Consider the following 13,562-nt stretch of genomic DNA (forward strand, 5'->3'; position numbering starts at 1 on the left):
AAAGTAAAATTTGTGGGTTGAGATAAAGACAGTTTAATAGGACAGAAAAGGAAGGGAAAATAATAATAATGATAAAAGAATATACAAAATAAGTGATGCACAATGCAATTGCTCACCACCCACCGACCGATGCCCAGCCAGTTCGTGAGCAGCGGTCACTGCCCCCCGGCCAACTCCCTCCAGTTTATATACTGAGCATGATGTCACACGGTATGGAATATCCCTTTGGCCAGTTTGGGTCAGCTGTCTGGCTGTGCCCCCTCCCAGCTTCTCACTGGCAGGGCATGAGAAGCTGAAAACTCCTTGACTAGTGTAAGTACTACTCAGCAACAGCTAAAACATTGGTGTGTTATCAACATTATTCTCATCCTAAACCCAAAACACAGCACTGTACCAGCTACTGGGAAGAAAATTAACTCTATCCCAGCTGAAACCAGGACACTTAGTTAACACTGACAATTCATTGTGTTGGATAGGTGTTATCCCAAATTAAGTAATCTTCTGCTTGCTGCTAGATTGTGAGGGTGTGCGTTTGACTGCCATATAACACATCCTTGCAAATGGAGTTTAATATTTATATAGGAGGAAGTGGGAGTAAGAGAGATGGGAAGAATTCAACCTGACAGGAGACTGGAACATAGTTTACGGTTTTAAAAGGATTTTGTATTTGTGTCAGATTTTTCTTGTCTTTCCTGTGACGTTCAAGGAACTTTGGGGAATATCGCTGTGAATAAACATCACTAGATTTATGATTACCTGTGAGCTTTACGTGTTACATAAAGTGGATTAGGCACAAGACTGTTGCAATGCATACTTCTTAGAGGCTTTCTAAAACAGAATCTGACCTTCATAGATAGTAGTGCTATAAGTACAATGCATGCCTTGTAAGTAAGACTTCCAAATTTTTGTCTTATTCAACTCCCTTAACTGAAGTAACTATTGTAGTTTCTATGGAAACAGCCACGGGTCCTGATATACATCTCATGGGCATAACATGCACGGTGTCACAACAAATAGGCTCAGAGGTTATTGATATAGGCTACTTAGGAATAACTCATACAAGCTTGGTAACTGTTGAAGTCCTTTGACATAAAATCACAAGAAGGGCAATCTATTAGGATTCTGATCAGGTAGTGTGGTATGTAGAACGTTCCTCTGACAATATAGATAAAAAAACTGAGAAACACTGCTCGATGTTCAGGATATTTTTTCTAACAAAAAAAATTAAATCATTTCATGTGCATTTTTTTCTTTTTAATTGCTATGAATTAATACTATTGTTTTTTTAAAACCTCATTCAAATGTATGAACAGTACAATGAATTAGCGGTACTTATGAGCTACATTGGGAGGGTTTTTTGGTGGTCGTGTTGGGGTTTTTGTTTTTTTGGGGGGGGCGTTATCAGCATTCTGGACATCAGTAAAGTTGTCAGTCTTTGAATTACATGAGAAATTAAGTGCTAAAAATGCAGACTTGCTGTATTGTTCTTATTACAGTCTACTGCTTCAAATATAATTTATAGTGAAAATCTCCTTGAGAATGCAATGGCTCATGTTACTAAATCTTACTGTACAATCTCCAAATGTTTTGTATCATGCAGCAGCAGACAATTGTTACCACATTATCCTATTTCTAAACTAGAAAACTGTAAATGTCAGCTGAGGTTATTTCTAGTTAGAATTTTCAAATTGAGGCCATCTTTACGGAAGATAGCTTGTCTTTTACCTTAGCTGTTATCACAGTATTTGAACACCTTTATGTTAGAGAGACTACTGGCAGCACATTTTATTTGTCAGTGGAATAGCTTACATTACAAATTGAAAAATGCTGTAAAGTAGGTTTTGAAGTGTTAAGACATTGACATTTAATGATCCAGTGCAATTAGGAGGGAGATAAATCTATGTTACTGTGCTCCTCAGTGCTTGAGCAGAATAAGACTTTATGCGTAATTAATATCAGTAAGATAGTAGTACTATTGTTATCTTCCCCCCCCACCCTGTTTTCTGATAATGTTTATTCCTGTAGTATAAATAGTGCAGAGAATATAAATAGCAAAGTGTAGGTACCACTGTAATCTAGTAATGAGTACTTTTGATACAGGATGTCAAGTTAGCCCAGAGGTTATTAATTTTGTACTTCAAGCTGGTAAATACTAAGAGGGTTTGAAGGAGGGCCATTGTTTCTTTCAGTTCTATGCAAAATAATCCTGAAAAGTATGGCTGAAACTTGATTCTTGAATTCTATAATAGTTTTGTACAAAATCACTTAATAGCATACATAACATACAGTTAGAAGTAATTAATTGATATGAAGATGGACACAATAATGTTCTTCCCGTTACATTGCCTTTGATCAACTAGAGAGAGGCACATTATATTACCATGAGGTGCAGTTGAGCAGATAGGTCAAAACTATGAATAAACACATTTATTATGTGGCCCAATATGTTGCTAGCATTTCTGATGTACTTTCCCAGAGTTCTGTTTTAAGAAATGTTACAGACACAAAAGGGAAATCAGGCTGCTTAACTCACAAGGGATAGTTTCCTTAAGCTTGCTGAGAATTAAGGGAGGCGGTTTCCTTCAGAAGCTGACTTAAAGTTTCTCAGTCACTTTCTGAATTGTATCTGTTTCTTGTATCTTGGTCCACAATAAACTGATTTTGGTTGGCAAGACCTGCTCTTTCAGATAATACCTTCTCAATTTTCAATTGGAAGAAAATGTTCTTAATGTTCACTGGGGAGAACTCTTATAACAGTCTTTTACATTACCCTGCTCAGCACCACATGTGAGAATTTTTTCCTCCATAAAGATGTGAATCTATAAAATACTTTTTCTAAATTTGGAATTGGGGCTTCTGATTTCTAGACTGCTATTCTAAGTCAATAACCGCTGATTCTGATGGCTTTTTAATAGTAACGCTGTTTTTACTTGCAGACCATCTGCAAGTATGATCACAGCTCCATAACTGGATTTTTGTATCCAGTCTTGAAGAGACTTCTTACTTCATGGATTTGGAAGATTGAATGCCATTAAAACAAATAAAGGACACTCAAGATCCTGACACCTGTGAAGAGAAATCTGTTACAGATTTGGACAGTGTCACAGAATTATTTAGGTTGGAAGGGACCTCTGGGGATCATCTAGTCAAATCCATCTGTTCAAAGCAGGGTCAGCTAGAGCAGATTGCTCAGGGCTGTGTCCAGTCAGGCTTGAACAACTGGAGACTCCGCAACCTCTCTGGGCAATTTGTTCCAGTGTTTAACCACTCTCACAGTAAAAAACGGTTGTGTTTTTCTTATGTTCAGACAGAATTTCTTGTTTCCTATTTATTATAACTGATGCTTTGGATTAGTATTTTGCCAATATTTACACAAAGTATTCTCAGCTTTCATGAAGGTTCCTCTGCAGTTCTGGCTTGCCAGTTTCCTTTGGTGTTGTGCTGATTTAGCTTCATGCAAGCTTTAGAAACTATTCTTCTGTAGGCCTTCTACATCCTCTTTGATTCACAGAATCTGACGTTGAAGTTTTTTCAGAAAAATATTCTTACACTACCTTGTCCTCAGACCTATCTTTCTGGTTGCCATTAACATCACCAGAGGACTCTATAAGCTTCAAGCACATATGCTCAAATTTCTACATGTGAAATTCTACATGATCTGCTAATGAAAGTTCATTATAGACCTCTTACAGGAAGAGGTTTTAAGATTTTATTTGAAATACTGTTAATGATTTTTTTTTTTCTTCCGTTCTCTTTCCAGTCATATTTTTCACTCAGAATGAAGCTGCACACAATTGGAGTTCAACCTGTTTCAGTAGAGCTAAAGCAGAGACTATTATTGAAGTCAGATCTGTTTGTTTATAGATTGTGTTTTTGGAGCATTCAGAATGTCAAGCCATTTCCTTTTGGATAACACATGTTGTTATTGTAGGTTAAGCAATGATCTTCTCCTAAATTATTAATATAAATTTTGAAACACTTGTTTGCAAATTGGGGTCATTTTATTTTGAAACTTTTGTTGGGACTCCTGAAAGCGTGCCTATGTGGAATTTTGAAATTGTGAATCAAGTCAATGTGTGTGTCTTGTTTGATGATATTTTCTATTCTTAGAAGATAATTGTATTGATACATAATATGGAGGGAAGATGTTTGATAAATAAAAATTATATAGAGACATTTTGGTTCTGTTCACTCAATATTGTGCAGCACTTACAAAATATTAATGTAATTTTAGGCACCATAGTGTTTTCACCCTTCTCCCACAAGCAGAGGGCATGGTGTTGTGCAGTAGATAGCTTTTTCAAAGAGAGTTTTACATACAAAAGAATGTTGTGTATTTATGAAATTGCACACCAAAAATAAGGATTATTTTGTTCTTCAGCATGCAGATATATGGCCACCTGCTGGAAAAGCAAGAAAACAGTCTATAACTAAAAGTCCAAAGATTGGAGGCTTACCACTAATTCCCATTCAACAGGAGAAGAACACTTGTAAAATCACAGGGAGTACAGAAGTAAGTGGGGTTTAAACTTGGTGTAGAACTTCTAACCACAATGCTGTACTTCTAAATAGTCCAGTAATAATGAACTCTCTAGAGCTGGATAAATATAAAATGTAGATGCTTTTATTAGCAATGTCCTTTTCATTGTTTTGTCATTAAAGGAACAGTTAGGACAATTTAATTTAAAAAAACATTGTGACCTAAACTTGTGTCACCTCTTTGGCTGTTCAGTAAATCAGTACTGGATTTTTATTTGTGTTTGGGGTTTTTTGAGCAATGATTGTTCGTTAAAAGTAAATAGGTCTTTTACCTGGAAATATAATGCACATTATTACAGTGCACTTTAGTACAGTTTTATTTTAATAAGGTCCTTGAAAACTGTCCTGCATGCGTATTCTACCGTATCTTTTCTTCTGTCTAAAATAACTGCACTGTTTTAGTTATCTGCTCTGTGAATGTAATGGAAAAGCTCAGATGGAACTAACTGTGATACATTTAAGTTGTAGTATTATTAGTCTCAAAGATGAACAAGAAGGTTGAGGTACAACTCTTTGCAGAGCTGTGTCACTACATTACATGCACTAGTGATATGTCTCAACCTTATCATATTAGCTTGAGATGGATTTCTGGTATCCACATAGAGACACTGATGCCTGTGGGGAGGACTTATTTGCCTTACTTCCAGCTGAGAAGAAGCAGCGGTAGTGGAGGCACTCTTCTGCTTGGCGCAAATAGTGGTGACTAATCTGAATGCAGCAGAGAATAAGTGTGGAAACAAAACAGCTTGGTCCTTTGACTCTACGCAGTATTATTTCTTGCATGTTTTAGAACATTTTGAAGGGACATAGATAATACGTTATGTGTTATCACCACTTACAGAGACAGTGGTTTGGGCACAGATTGGTGAAGCTGACTCAGTTCCATAGCAAACCAAAAGCAAAGGTAGAAGTAGTGCATTATGTAAAAGGCAACTCCATCTTTCTTTTGTTATGCTCTCTTCAGGCATTTCTGCTCTGCCTTACCAAATGAGTATAATACAGTGTGACTGCAATTATGGTTTTCCTATTTTGTTTAATTTGTCCTTTCATTTTAACCTTCTCTCAGAAAGTATTTTTGCAATTCTTTAAGTTCCTTCTAATGTTTGCATTTTTAAACTTTTTTGATGAAAGTAAATCATAGGTCTTGTCATTCAAAAAACTTCATAACCCTTAGGTACATCTCTTATCTGTCCTTTATGCAGGTACAGTTGAGATCTCTAATAAGTTCTTTGAGCTGGCTACAAATTCAGACATTCTAGGATAAAGGTTTTATTGGATTTTGAGCTTCATGATTTAAAATCCTTAACACCTTCTAGTACTAGAATTATTTTTTTGGTTTTTTTGTTGATAATGCGCTTCATTAGGAAGGACACTAATGTTTTGTTCACTGCAACTTAAAGGAAGTCTGCATTTAAACTTAAAAGTAGAAGATCACAGTCTTCATTATTTATGCCATGACTAGATCTGGAGAAGTTTTATGCAAAGGGCATTTGCATACTTTAGGAAGATTAACACAAAATTATATAATGGAAAATAAAAACTAACACTTTTTTTACATGGAAAGCCCAAACTGGAATGAACAGTAAAATAGTAGTGGAAAGTAAGTATATGATACGGTTTATTAAGGAGAAATATTATACAGCAGTGTAGTCAGTAAAGCAGTAGATATCCATTTGGAGACCATGCCTTCAGTCTTTCCATGGATTTGTAGTACTTCTCCAACAAGCAAAAATATTTCCATTTTAAAGCATTAGAGAGTAATAACACGAGCAAACATTTTCTGAAAGATGCTGGTTTATGAAAAATGGAGGTCTACAGATCAATGCGTAAACTTGTAGTAGAAATGTGATCAAAGTTATCTTCATATAGGCAGGAAAAGAGACTGAAAGTTTTCTGAACAGTGAAAAAAGTTACATCTTTGTGATGTGAAGATAAGTGGGGAAAAAAATAATAAAAAAAAACCTCAAAGATACCCAGAAACCAACAAGTTTAATATTAATGTTCTGTGCTAAAAAGTCTATATTGAATGTCTTCTTTTTTCCCATTATTGGAAGTAATTTTATCATGTGATAACAAGATAAATACATAATACAGAAAGTTTGAAAACACTATATAACTAAGAATCCTTCTAATAACAAATAGAATCAAGATTTCCATTATTTCTGCACCAATTGTTGCATACATGGATAGTGCATTTAAAATATGCATATTTCTCATATAGAATAATTTAACTGAAATAGAAATACATTGCAGTAAGTCTGTAATTTTATTTCAAAATACGGGAAGATTGAGGAATGAGGATAAACTTTCTCTTTTTTTCAAGCCATGGTCAAATACCATACTGACTTGTAATAGGTTATACCTGTGTAGTGTTTTGAAAGGAACAGTATGTCACGGGGATAATGGAGGATGCAAATGGATAGAGTTGCTCCATATTTTTTTGCTGGTGATATGCAGGAAAAGGAAAAATGTAGTTAGATGTATTATTATCAATTTATTCACCAATGACTTTATTAAGGGGCTTAAATTCTAACTGCTGCTTCTAACACGAAATTGTTAACGTTTTACGTTAGAGGTTATGGGGGGGAAAAGTATGGAGTCCAGCAGTGTAATTTATCACATGTGACTAACAGTGGGCAGTGGACCAAATACTAAGAAATAATATTATTAAGAAATTTGATGTGGCAGTTTTGTTCATACATCATTTTTATACAATATTTATAAGGGAAACTGTTTATAACTGTAACTGTTAGTGCTTTAATTTGAACAACAGACTTTGGCTCCATCAATTGAATATTCTTACAATGCAAATGTCTGGGAATTAGGATTCCTGTAGAAACTGAATCTACTTTAAATGTTCAAAACGTTGCGTAGTAGTCTGTGTTAAGGGGCTACATGCCAGTATACAAGACTGTTTCAGAGAAGTAGGCAACCTTTAAATTAGGGTGCTGTATTTGATCTGTTCCTACTTTCATTATATAAAGGGCTCCTGCTATACCCAGTTTCGCAGGAGAACTGTACTGATTTTAGAAGTGTACTCAGTATTTTTATTCTCTAAAGATGCAAAATTGAAACATGATGTAAAAAATTCTGTAAATAGAATATTGTTGCTCCTGATTGAATTTTACAACTAATTCATACCTTAGTTTGCTGAATAACAGTGAATAGCTTGGAGTGTGTTACTGTGTTTTCTGAAAGGTACTGCATAACAATTTACATTTCACATATTGCATGTATATTATCACAGATAGTCCTTTAATTATTTTTTTATTAATTGAACATGAATCACTGGTGATAATCTCACTGTTTTCTTGTTCATGCAAGAACATTCTTTTAAATGGAAAATTATAGCTTTTTCAAATATTTGGCACAACAGCACTCCCCATATTCATGAGTCATTGGGACAGTTCCTCAGTTGCCTTGAAGTTTTTTTCACTGAATATAGCTGAATGTGTTAAATATTAGGATGCTTCTTGCTGGCTTAGGTGATAGCAGGAGATTCTAAACTGATAGGAGTTGTTACTGATGGCAGTAGAATTTAAAAGAGTCTTCAGGCAAGCTAAAATCTGCTCCATAGCACACACCAGTGGTAACCCGTGTAGCAGTATGAACTCTTGCGTGCATTGTTGTTCTGGGACAGATTTTTGTTTTTTTTTTTTTGCATATCATGGCCACTGGTGCTTCGTTATTAATGGATAGTCTTCATTCTTGGTGAATGCAAATAGAAATATCAGCCTCCTTAATGCTAAAAGTAATATCAATAAAATAACTCCTTTATCTGCTCTTTTAAAAACTGTGATTTATATAATCTAAATGTTTGTTTCTTTTATTATTGAACAGATGCTAGCTCAGGTGAAATTTCAAGACTGCACAAATTTAGACTTTGTTTTATAGCTTAGATCTCTTAAATGCAAATGCATTTAATATTTACTATTTTTCTTCCGACACAGCAACTAATTTGCTGCATCAACACTCATTTTTGTTTGCTGTTCTTATGAAGAAAGAAATGTCACTTTAAAACGTATGAGGCAAATAAGAATGGTAAAGGAATTTATTGTATTCTGTCTGCTCAGTTGGTGCGGCACTAGGCAGATCATTCCTTTTGTGGAAGAGCCTTACAGTTCTCAAAGAAAATGATGTCTTGGAATTCTTCCTTCATGTGTGACATCTTTGTTGACTACTAGAATGTACTCAAAGCTGAGGGAGACTTTGATTCTTTTTGTCTTTCCTGTGTAGCGTTTGTTCAGTTTGGCTGGATTTTTATGGAATTATTGATCCATAGCATATGAGCAAGTTCTCATGGAATCTTGATACCTCATATGTTAAAGCAAACGTGAAAAAATATTCAAACACTAGAGGAGCTAGTTTAGATACATTTACACACGAGTGTTCTAGTTAGTATCAGGAGTGCACTTCAGGAGCAAATCTTCCAATTGTTCCCAGTTACTGTGTTTTGCTTCGTATTGTGGAGTGGTTCTGGACCATGTGAACTTGGATTGCTTTCAGATGAAACTGAAGTTGAAGATGTTCTGCAGGAGCATATCTAATGCACTGCAGCCAAAAATAGGCCTTCTGCCAGTAGGAGAAAGCTAAAGCTAGTCTGAAGTGTATTTAAAAAAAAAAAAAGGAAAAAGCCCTGAAATAGTGTTGGTGTCGGGTCCTCAGCACTTTTCTTTCACTGTACAGATGTGCTCTTATTGGGCCACACTAGTTGCAAATTTAGATGCAGCATTTGATTTACCTTTCATTTTCTCCAGCTTACGAACTTGATAACAGCCCACCAATATGGAACAGTTGCATTGCCATCAGTTTGTTTTTTTTATCTGAGTTCCCAGTATGTTACTTAAAATTGCTAGCCAAAATTTGAAAAAGCAGAGCAAGTCTTTATAATTTATCATAGTACTGAACAGCTGCTGAAAATGTTTGTGATCATGTAAAATCATCTTTTGTACATTGATGTAGCTCAGTCATTAAGTTATCAAAATTGCAACATTCTCAGTTGTACTTGTTCAATTTAAGAATTCTGAGTTTTTAAAAGTATATGGATGTAATGTAATGTAAAACATTAAAATTTAGTCTACTGTGGTAGAATGAAAAATCAAATTGTGAATATATGAAAATTAATGTCTTCATTGTCATGGTGTGTTTAATTGAAAGATTTATGTAATTTTTGGAAGTATCACTGAGAAAATATGCTCACTAGCATTCTGCTTACTAATGATAGCACAAATTGTGGGAATTTAAAACTATTAACTGTGCTGTCTCAGCTTTTGAGTAAAATTGATTTTTCTTTTAAACTCTTATGTGAAACTAATGAGCAAAAATTGCAATCTAAATATTATTGAATATTGCGTTAATGTGAATGATCTTATTTCTCTTTGCTTGTTTGCTCAGAATATAGAACTGCAATCTGGGAAACAAAAACTCGGTGAGCATCATGAAAATGACTTTCTGGAAGAAAGAAAGAACTTGAAAGAAAAAGCATCTATTGTGGCACAATGTTTGGAACGGAAGGAGGAGAAAGTGCGAAATCATGCAAAAACACATCGGAGCTTGATCTCTGAGGATGTAGGTGCAGGGATGACTGACCTAAACCAAAGACCACGTAAGGCATTGAAGAAAAATAAGAACAAAACAAACAAAACTACTTTGGAATTAGATAACAAATTGCCATCAAATGTGATTCAGGAACTAAATACAGTGCTGCAGAAAAACAGAGCGCTTCATGATGAAGCCTCCAACTGATTTCCTGAATCTGAAGAGAGAGAGATGTATGTATGTATGTATGTATGTATATATATTTATGTATGTGTGTTTTCTGGGCAAAAGTAGTCTTTTTTGATGTGTGTAGTTCGTACAGTGCAGAGGAAACATAATTTGTTTATATGCAGCTGTTGATTTTGTATATGCATATGCCACATGTTATAATTTAAGATTGAACTGAGAACTGATTATGTAAAACTCCTGAAATTTGCAAGTTTTCCTGTGCAGTGCAATGACACCAGAGTCTTGTCTATTTTTTGTTGCAGATTTTGTTTGATATAATAATTATAACCACTATTAAAAGCTTTTGTTCTGTGTATATTCTGTACCATCTTGTAGGTACTGGAGAGATATTTTTGGAAGGAAGACAAGATATACACTGAAATTCATACTGTTGGCCTGCAATATTTTTAATTGTCTAACACTATAAAAATGAGTAGCATCTGCTTTGAAAAGTGACTTAGTTAAATGAGTGAGGAGCTTAACCCCTCCCTTTACCATGAGGACAAAGGTGAACAGTATGCTGTTTGCAGGGCCTAGGAAATGCTTGTGCTACAATGGTAGCATGGCTCTTTTGGGTGTGAGGAGAGGTCCCAAGGTTGAGACAGCCTCAGCTACCTCATTTGCTGCATTCTGAGTATGTAGGTCTCAGTTCCTGAAGACACATGATGTACTACCCTGCAGCTACTTTGGTTTTTAAGCCCCGAGTTCCTTAAATTTAAAAATCAGAATCTGGCTTCAAAACAAAACATATGTGTGCAATGAAATTATTTGGTTTTCTTCAGTTGTTTTGTGGATCTCACCTTCACTTATCCCATGGGATTGCCTCCTTCCTATCTCATGGCATATCCCAGTTTTTCCTTTGTCCCATAACAGCTGGATGGGCAAAAGGCACCGCTGTGCTGAGGCTGTTTCCAGGTGTGGAAACTGGTTAAGCCACGGGACCGACAGAGCAGAGAGCTAATGACCTCACACTGCACCTTTGCTTCAGGGGAGGCATTAATAACAGCGTCTGCTTTATTTTGCTGCTGTCCCTTTTGTGCTCCAATTAGCCACTCTGCCACAGATTTTTATCAGCCTTTTAAGAACTTACTGATGCCTTTAGTCTTCCTCAAGTTTGATTGGAATTGACCAGACCTCTTAGGGTAGAAGAGAGAATTTTAAACTATTTCTTGTTTATTGGAAATTGTTTTAAATAGTCTCTTAATTCCTTAAAATTCCAGAGGAAAAATTCAATTTAATCAGCATCAATGACATTTGATTTTTATTAACAGATAGTTTTGAGGATGCTTTATGCTGCTACTGAATTTCTTCCCATACAGAAGCAGTATGCTCACTTATCCCCTCTTCTATTTTTGGTAGTCACAGATGCCATAACATTTCTCACATCATTTACTTCTATTCTTGATTGCATTGAGCATCTTAATTGGAAAAACAATTTGTTTCATTGAAGAAATTAGACAAATGACTCAGATAATGTATCTGGCAACTCTGCTAGGAAGTATGGGGAAAACGAGATCAAACCCAAATGTTTTATAGTGTTTTGTATTTATTCTTCTGGAATGTAGCACTGACAAAGCAAGTTTAGTCTTTCAGACTTTGCACTTACCATATTTGACCAGTTGTTAAATCTGAAATGAGTTTGTAGATTTTAATTTTCCCAGTGCACTATTGACTGTTTTGCTACCTTTAACTTGTAATTGAGCCTCTTCTAATCATTGAGGCCCTGGCTCAAGAAAGCATATAAGCCTGAACTTAAATTGTATTGACTAAAGCCGGTGCTTAATGTTAATAAGCACATTCTTAAATGCTGATTTGAATCAGGGCCTAATCTAATGCCATCAGGAGAAATTACTTTACTTTTTGTCTGAGGCTGGACCTGAATGTACTGTTTACAGTTGTACTTTTATTTGCAAATATTTTTCAGTGTTGAGTTATGGTTGCTGTATTGTTTATCTTTTTATTGGGTTCTAAAAATGACATTCGCCTCTGCTGAAAGCCTCATGCATCATTTAAGCCCCTACACTAATAGAATAAATGGAGCAATGGAAGGGTTTTGTGCATTGAAGTGAGTATGTCGGTGAAGAAAATGTTTTTTGTATTTTTATTGGATCTAAGGACTACAGAAACATTTGTTCTATTTCAAAAGCATATCACAGATAAAGTATCTGTATGGCTGCTGTTAAAGGGCCCTAAAAAGCAAGAAGAAAAGATGTTTACTAAAAGATGTTTAATTTTGGTTTTGTATGTGTATATACACAAACACACTATATATGTGTGCATACAGTTATGTGCACATCCACAGAGGCATGCTGAATGGTGACAGCGTTAACCCAAGGAAAATTTATTTGGGAAAGTAGAAATTAAATTTGCAATTAATTACTATAAATGGGTATCAAAGTTTTGGACCAATTATCTGACATATCATTGTTGCACTACACATTTCAGACTGATTTAAGACCTGCAGAATAAATGTGTTTTGTTGCAATACCTTAATGGCTGCTGATCTTTTATTGTTCCTGTGCCATATTGTGGAACAGCAAAGGAAGTGTAATTTTCAGAGAATAAATGGTAGTTACTTGGATAAATGCTGTTTCTCTAAAATAGGCAATGGATTTTTTTCAGAAAAAAATGAGATAAATAAAAATGTTTAAAAAAAAAAAAAAGATTTCTGTGTGTCTTTCCGTATGAAAACTATTGAATAGCCTGGTAAGTGTTTACTTTCTGATCTGCAAAATGAAGTTAAATGAGACACAGGTATCTTATGTATGGGCTTATAACGGTGGGAAGACTAGGATTAAAAACTTAGTAAATCTCAGGTTCGTCATTACCTTGTTAGACTTCTGGAACCATCGTAGGTGTAAAGCTGACATGTAAGCATGACTTATACCAATTGTTTTAACATAATGCCTGTTTTCTGCTTGTGTGGGTTTTTTCACATTTATTTCCCTCTGATGGCAGAGGGAAACAACCCAAAACCCAAAGAAAAATATGAGCTAGAATCTGTTTGTTTTCTTTTTTCCTTTAGTTGAACTGAATATTGGCTACTATTTTGGAATTTTTCTTTGAAACACATCTTTTTCCGAGATACTATTTTGGGCTACCAGTTCAAAAGAGCAGTTTGACTAATAGGTTTTGTGCCTCAGCAGAGACTGCTTTAGTGTGGGGTTGATTTGACCAGCTGAGATCTACAGAGTGTGCTCATGCTTAGCTTACTTTTACTGTGTGGCTCAGGTTGAGAGACAATTTCTGCATTATAA

General features: G+C 35.2%; 1 protein-coding gene across 1 annotated transcript in view; it reads left to right on the forward strand.

Moving 5' to 3' along the window:
* The window catches only part of ARAP2 (ArfGAP with RhoGAP domain, ankyrin repeat and PH domain 2), a 123,694-nt gene extending 113,410 nt beyond the window's left edge, over positions 1–10,284 (forward strand). The window contains exons 31-32 of the mRNA XM_009321394.1: positions 4,382–4,513; positions 9,934–10,284. Of these exons, the coding sequence (XP_009319669.1) occupies positions 4,382–4,513; positions 9,934–10,284 (483 nt within the window). The remainder of the gene's footprint in view (positions 1–4,381; positions 4,514–9,933) is intronic.
* Positions 10,285–13,562: the final 3,278 nt, after the last annotated feature.

The sequence above is a fragment of the Pygoscelis adeliae genome, unplaced genomic scaffold (genome assembly GCF_000699105.1).
Source record: "Pygoscelis adeliae isolate BGI_AS28 unplaced genomic scaffold, ASM69910v1 Scaffold133, whole genome shotgun sequence".
NCBI classification, from domain to species: domain Eukaryota; kingdom Metazoa; phylum Chordata; class Aves; order Sphenisciformes; family Spheniscidae; genus Pygoscelis; species Pygoscelis adeliae.